The sequence below is a fragment of the Pangasianodon hypophthalmus genome, chromosome 15 (genome assembly GCF_027358585.1).
Source record: "Pangasianodon hypophthalmus isolate fPanHyp1 chromosome 15, fPanHyp1.pri, whole genome shotgun sequence".
Lineage (NCBI taxonomy): Eukaryota > Metazoa > Chordata > Actinopteri > Siluriformes > Pangasiidae > Pangasianodon > Pangasianodon hypophthalmus.
In genome coordinates this window covers 1,501,300-1,509,135 of record NC_069724.1, presented here as the reverse complement: position 1 = coordinate 1,509,135, position 7,836 = coordinate 1,501,300, and the positions used below count along the sequence as shown (strand labels likewise).

Here is a 7,836-nt window from a genome sequence, read left to right as displayed (position 1 = left end):
ATTAGCATTTATAGAAATTAATCCATCACCTCCGCTAAGTTTACAAACCTATTTCACGCCATTTCCATTCAGATTCTCCATCCACAGGTGGACGGAAATAATACTACTACTAATAATAATAATAATAAGACAGCTTGTTGGTTTGGCACATTTATGCAATAATGCATGTGTTGCTGCTATTGAACATGAATTACTGATATATCTTTATTAAAGTTATAAAACGTTTCACTAGCCCAGGAATAAAAGTGACTGTAAATATGAAGCAAGGTCATTGTTGCTCTGGCACACTACCATAATTATTAGTTAATTAATGCTATACTACAACTAAACTTTAAGCTCTTTCTTTCTTTTTTTTTTTTTAAATAAAATATTTTGTAAAAAAGCACTTTTGCTTGTGGAGACTAGCGAAATGTCCCGACAAGGTCAAAACTGTCAGATATTCCTATCCTTGTGTGGACATTTGGACTTCACCAAGATATGAAAACACACAGTGCTTGCACGCACAAATACACACACACACACACACACACACACACACACACACACTACATGTACATAGGTATTATATTAGGTATTTGAAAATATATTTTAAATTGTACTGCTAAAAAAAACTCAAGAGAGATCTTGATTAATGGAACATAGCAAGCAAAAACAGTAACTTCGGTAACTTTTATTTTATACATATATATATAATTCTGTTGACTTCTTGAACGTGACTGGTCAGAAAGTGTTGATTAATTATCTATAACAACACAGCTATGACGTAGTGATGAATCACATGTTTATATTAACGTGCCTGTTCTAATGCGTTATCGTTTCCATAGTAACAGCTCATTTATTACAGACATTTCACTTACTCACTTACTCTAAGTGGAATAATGAACGCATTAATACCCGGGTTGTTGATATGGTGAAGTTTGGTGAAGACGTATATGGAAGGAGTCTCCAGTGTCAGCAAGTTTTCCAGACAGCAGATTCCTCAGGACAGAGGAGTTTATGTGTCACGTTGTGTTTTATTCCTTAATTATGAAGCAGCTGCAGCAATAATAGTCCATTGCAACATTTTATAAAATAAGTAGTGAACAAAACATGAAGGTTAAGGTTGAGTAAACACAGCTTTGTGTGTTTCTCTGATCTTTCATTTCCTCAGAAAGGTTTAGACAGACATTTTAGAGCCACCTGGGCACTGACACAGGGTGAAGGAAGACACGCATGGTAGAGATGACGCTGTATGCCAGGCATCCTGTGGGAAGACCAGCAAGCGACGGGATAATTGCCCTAACAGCTTTCACCATTCCATCTGTCCTCTGAGGGGTGGAGTCTCTGTGTATTTGCTTCACGCCTACTTTATGCATGTGGATATCCATGCATGCTTACATCTGCTAGTTCCTGTGCATGAGCTTAAAGAGGTCATGCTTCTCTCGACAGATATCAGCCATGTGCCTTAACCACTTCCTCACTCTGGAGCTCGAAGTCAGGTTCCAAAACATGTTTTATGAGGTGCACAAAAATCAAATTAGCACGCAAGTTTCCGGAGAGAAAAAAAAAAAAAAAAACCTCAAGAATGATTTGGATGCATTTCCATAAAAAGGCAAGAATATGCAGGGAGTGTCCTGAGAAAGAGAGAACCTGACTTTTGGGGGAAAAAAAAAAAAGTTGTTTTTTTATCTCTGCAGTTGACTAACCGGTTGACTTGTGCAATAATGTGTTACCTTTCCAAAAAATTGTGCTTACTTGAAGTAAACCAGACAAGTAGAAAGAGAAGAAGTACAGTATATTAAGAAAAAAAAAGAGTGGTGGAATTTGTACTAGAAGTAAAATCATGTATTCTAATGACTTTTCTAATAATTAGTAATCTTTATTTAGACTAGAAGTTCTTATAGTGGGTCTCAAGGGGGGTCCATGAATTTTTTTTTCTGTGGAAATCACAATGTTTGCCCGATTACCTGCTCACTTGAATACAACTTCAGTAACTCCTAGAACCTAACATGTCCTGATGGTGGAAGGTTCGGGGATACAAAGGGCTATGGCTCTAGTAAATATTATTGTACACATTTAAACAATGAGTGTAATATTTACATAGTTGGATAATGTTTATAAAATAAATCTGTACAGCATTGAAAAAAAAGATTTGTACTATTGTACTAATTGTACAGCATATATTACTGTAATAAAGTTACAGGTAATGGTATGTTTCCAGGAATATAAAATAAATTATAATCCACTACATTTGGCTGATGCTTTTATTCAAAGTGACTTACAATCGAGGCAGAACAGACTGAGCAGGTGAAGGTTAAAAGCATTGCTCGAGGATAAAACTAGTGCGTAAACTCAACAACCAGGGAATAGAAGCGTTACAGGGAACGAGAAGGAAAAATTATTTCATTGAACGTAATAAAAAAAAAAAAAACACAATCAAAATCACTCTGATTTGTTCCAGCATGAAAACGTTATTTTAAAAAGTGCTTAACCTGTTAATAACGTTATTTTCTGCTCTAATGTAAATATTTTCCCAACAGGCCTAACTTCCTGTCCAGAATTCACCACATACACTAAAGCACGCCTGTCTACAGCGAGCAACAACTCACACTACAAAGCAGAAGGATGCTCTGAAAATGTTCTGGAAAATAAATAAATAAATACACACGTTTCTGGTTAAATGCAGCGTTTTTATTGTTTTATAGCGTATATTATGGTTTTATTTATACTCTAGGTTTCCTATAAGCAGATTAGGCAATCATACTTTATGGAAAGAATATTACTAACCGTTCTTTTGTTTCATTCTAAACAGTTTCTAACTAAATGGTCAGTGTGGAACGCTGGAGCAGGAATGTAAAAATATTGTAAATAAATAAATAAATAAATAGTTATAGTGTAATTCCGGCTCATAACCTTCTGATCTGTAGCTGTAAAGCCTAATTCACTGAGCCAACACTTCCGTCAACGAAGTTCAGTGCTTTACTAAACTGAGATGTTTACTAGCACAAACTTAACCTCAAACAGGATTTGTGTTCGCCAAAAATCCTAAAATAGTCCCTAAAATAAATAAAGGGCACTAGATGTTCCAGTTCAGATGTTTATCATTCTCACTCCTCGATTAAAACATTAAATATCCCAGTATGCATTGTGTTTTCTGATTATTTTACTGCAAACCAATGCTCTAAATGGCAAATTGTCTACAATACAATAAAATAGTAAAAATAATAAAACTGTTTTTTGGTGTAAAATTTACAGCATTTTTTTACACTAGTCTATGGATTTATTTATTTATGTATTCATTTTACATTTAAAGCATTTAAAGCATTGACAATGTACAATAGATTAGTGCCTTCCTTTGTTTTAGTTAGAAAGAAAAGTAGTATCACTCTTTATAAACACAGTTATCTGGAGGAAATGCAGCTTCTGGTTGGCTGGTTGGGTTGTGAGGTCACCGGCTGCTATAAGGCTCTCACTGTGTGTCAGAGGCACATTCAGTCATCGAGACCTCATGTGCTCAAATGCCGTGAGTGCTCTGCAAGAGAGAGAGAGAGAGAGAGAGAGAGAGAGAGAGAGGAAGGAAGACAGAAAAGGAAAGTAGAAAGAGGAAGGACAGACGATTCTTTAACCACCCAGTTGTTGAACAGTTTGACTTGAGAAGAAGACAAACACTCTCTGACAGGAATATTTATTAGGACTTCAAACGGACTATTTTATGGGTTCGAGAGTTAACAGGAGTTTGACTGGACGACTGTGAAGATCTCTCTAGGTGAGTACAGACTTAAGATTCTTCTCCTCACTCTCATGAATTTGCACAAAGAGTTTATTATGATTTTTGCTCTGATATCTGGCTGTGATTGTTTGCAAGCTTTGCCTCGCATAAATATACATAGCTATCTCAACAAATTCATTTCAAAATGCATCATTTCCATAAGGTTATATTCGTGGTTATGTTCAGAAAAATAAGCCTCATACTTTTTTGTACTTTTGTACTTTCGAATGTACTTTTTTAATTTTATTCTAAAATTTTCTTTGCTGTGAAAACTTAATGACATTGCATTTTCAATCAGGATGCACTGATGGATGAGATAACCGCCCTTATTTTAGGCAAAGCTGCAGTAGATATGCACAGACTTTTTTCAAATGCAGACTGAAAACATTTCTGTCCTCCTTTGCTTTTTAAAAAAGCATTCTGCCTTTAGCACTTTAGCATTCACCTTCCATCTCTTTTAGTTCATTCATTATTATTTCATTTATCTTTATTCTTAAGCTTGAAAAAAAATCTTATTTTTAATAAATGTAAATTATTTTGTAAAGCACATTTAATTGCTTAGTACTATATAAATAAACCTTGTCTTGCCTTGCCTTATTTGACATTGACTCTCTTTGTATCTTTCGTACTGTAGATCATGGAGCCACAAAATATGAGTGAATGCAACAATTTCACTTTCCAGAATGCTACTACATACAGTGATGCAGAGAAGGTGACCCTGGGCATCATAATGGGACTTTTAGTCCTGGCTATTGTCTTCGGAAACGTGCTGGTTATTAGCGCAATCGCACGCTTCCAGCGTCTACAGACCGTCACCAATTGCTTCATCGGCTCTCTGGCGTGTGCCGACCTGGTCATGGGGCTTCTGGTTGTGCCCTTTGGCGCTTGTGATATCCTACTTGACAAGTGGTACTTTGGGAACTTCTTCTGCGAATTCTGGTTGTCGACAGACGTGCTGTGCGTAACAGCGAGCATCGAGACTTTGTGCGTCATAGCCCTGGACCGCTACCTGGCCATCATGTGGCCACTGCGCTACCAATCACTGCTGACCAAGCGCCGGGCCTGTTGGGTGGTACTGGCTGTGTGGGCGGTGGCCGCCCTCATATCCTTTCTGCCCATCCACATGACATGGTGGGTGTCAGAAGATCCACAGGCGGAATGCTGCCTGAAAGATCCCTCCTGCTGTCAATTCAACATCAACAAAAGGTATGCATGGACCTCATCAATCATCTCCTTCTACATCCCGCTCGTGATCATGATATTCGTCTACGGCCGAGTCTACCTGGAAGCTCGGCGGCAGCTTCGAAACATCTATCGCATGGAAGGTCACATTCGGACGCAAAATTTGTGCGGCCAGGATGGGAACGAGGTGCAGAACCGCAGGACCAGGTTCTGCCTCAAAGACCACAAAGCCTTGAAGACGCTGGGGATCATCATGGGCATCTTCACGCTCTGCTGGCTGCCATTCTTCGTCCTCAACGTGGCCACGGTGCGGCTCGAAACGCAAGTCGATTTGCCCTATAAAATCTTGAACTGGATAGGCTATGCCAACTCAGCCTTCAACCCCCTGATCTACTGCAGGAGTCCTGAGTTTAGATGTGCCTTCCAAGAAATCTTGTGCATGAAAAGGCCTCAGTTTCCTTCTTCAACAAACAAAATGGAATATACCTACACTAGCCACGTGCCAAAGCAGACGTCTTTTGCAGACTGTGGAACAGTAGAGCTGGGTACTTGCTCTTTGGCTGCCAGTTCCTCCAACACAAATGGGAATTGTAATAGAACACTGACCTCCATGATTTAGCTATTTATTGCATATAGAAATACAATTTGTTACAGTTCTTTGCTTCCATTTTCCCTTGCCATACATTTAAATGTAAAACTTCCGAATCATTAGGTAAGTGAACAAATGGAATATGATACATACAGCATGAACGACCTTTGCTCCAAATGTGTTGTTATAGTTATACTAGAACCGAAACCATCTCCATGAACTAAAATATTTAGGTACAAGATAGGGCAAAACTTGACATTTGGAATGTGGCTATATTATCACAATCTGGACTCCTATACATAAGCTACCTCATGACACTCTGGCACACGTCTTCACCATAACCACTTCCAGGAAAAAAAAAAAAAAAAAAAAAAGGAGCTCTGGAATCATATTAGCGTGTATCGTCTTCTTACAGTAAGAAGTCTGGTTTTGGTTTAGATCTTAATGGACACTACATCATTAAATGAGTGTAGCTAATCTGAGACCAGCACTGTTATTTTATTTATTTATTTTTAAAGATAGACTTGTTACATTCCATTCAAAAGCTAAGTGCATGTTTTTAAACCAGGGACTACTTTTTTTTTATCTCTGCAATCCCTTGTCTGAAGGCGGAGGAAATCTGAGCTGCTGACGAGGAGCAACAGGTGGAGGTTGCTGGCTTCATGTGCTATAACCAGCTGCACTTACGGAAAGGGGGAAAAAAAAAAAAAAAGAAGAAAAGTAAAAGTGCCCAGTTTGTATACTTCAACCTTCCCCTATTAACATTTCAGCTTGATCCCATTCAGCAATAAACAACAGCCTAATATATGATATATATAACTTATCACGTTTGTTCTGATGGACAAGGACGGAGAACACAATGTCGATGTCGATGACACGATTCAGTGCAGCGATTATTTTCCATAATAATTAACCAGATCATTTGTGTTTGAATGCTTTAGTGCACTTCACACAGGAAGGCTCAGTACAAGGCTCTTGTATTGCATTAATTCTTTCAGAGCATGCACAACAAAGCTTACCATTTCTGTGCATGTCTGCGTTCATGAGTGTCGGTGTGCAATGTTTACAGAGATTCTTGAGCAAACTGTCCAAAAGGACAGCCAGAAAAAAATCTCCTGATATGGTTCCAGCTATCACTTTGGTTTATAAAACTTTGATCTTTGTGTTTACAGCATTAGTGTGGGAATTTAGCGTAATGCACTAGAACCTGGTTCTTACAGGAAGGTGCGCTGATCCTTCTGTCAAATATGTTGTTACATCATGATTATTCAAGACCAGCATTTTTTGACATGACCAGAGCTTCCTTCCTGTAGGGTATGCATGTGTGTGTGTGTGTGTGTGTGTGTGTGTGTGTGTGTGTGTGTGTCGGGAGAAGCTCACTGCCACAGGTTGTCTGATTGAATGTGCAAGTATTTATGTGTCATCTGGTTATATTGGTTGAATGAGACGTTCAGCTTTTGGCTTGACGAGGTTGTATAGCATAAAGCACAATAAAAGGTACTGTATTTATGAAGCTCTGGTGTAAATGAAGCGTTTCAAGCATTAAGACGGATTGCACACTGTATATAGTGTACATAAAGTACATATGAGATGTATATAGTTGTCGCATCAACAGGCATAATGTATGGACAGGTTTGTGAATTTGTGCTATAGACATTATTGTTTCGTTTCATTCCATGTAAAATTGCTCTTAATTCAGAAAACCATACTTATTTCCACTGCACTGCAAAATGCTATCTGACTGTGTGTTCTGTGCCTTTTGTTTTATATTGTGTATTTGTTTTTGTATGTTGAGCCACTTGCCAAATGTAAAATGTGAAGAATTAAATGTGGTTGTTTGTAAATCAGAGATTGCAATGTAGTCATTATAGATGGAGTACTCTTTCCACCATCTAGTGGTCACTTGCGCAAAGTAGGTGTTAGTGCTCATCATTGTATTCGGCTCTTATGGTGCATTAATTTTATTTGTTCAATTGTTTACAGATGTCACAGAATTCATACTTAAGAGTCACAGTTATACCATGGGGCCATATAAAGAAAAAGAGACTAGAGGACTAGGCTATAAGAAACAAAATCAGCTATGTGTACACAAAACAATCAGATATACACTAATACAATACAAATAGAATATAATTTGAATAGTGGATGGACATCTAGATGCTAAAAAGTATAATTTTAACACTAATCCCGAGGAGGAGTCCATATTTGCCTAAATATGTCTGATTTTTGATACATAGATAGATAGATAGATAGATAGATAGATAGATAGAATTTGTCATTGCACAGTACAGGTACTCCACAACGAAATGCAGTTTAG

The 7,836-nt window shown here is 37.8% G+C and overlaps 1 protein-coding gene across 1 annotated transcript; it reads left to right on the top strand.

Annotated features, from left to right (window-relative positions):
- The first annotated feature begins 3,461 nt into the window (after nucleotides 1–3,461).
- On the top strand, nucleotides 3,462–7,368 carry adrb2b (adrenoceptor beta 2, surface b). Its single transcript, XM_026939033.3, has 2 exons — nucleotides 3,462–3,745; nucleotides 4,383–7,368. The coding sequence occupies exon 2, from the start codon at nucleotides 4,386–4,388 to the stop codon at nucleotides 5,547–5,549; it is 1,164 nt and encodes a 387-aa protein (XP_026794834.1). The 5' UTR covers nucleotides 3,462–3,745; nucleotides 4,383–4,385; the 3' UTR covers nucleotides 5,550–7,368.
- Nucleotides 7,369–7,836: the final 468 nt, after the last annotated feature.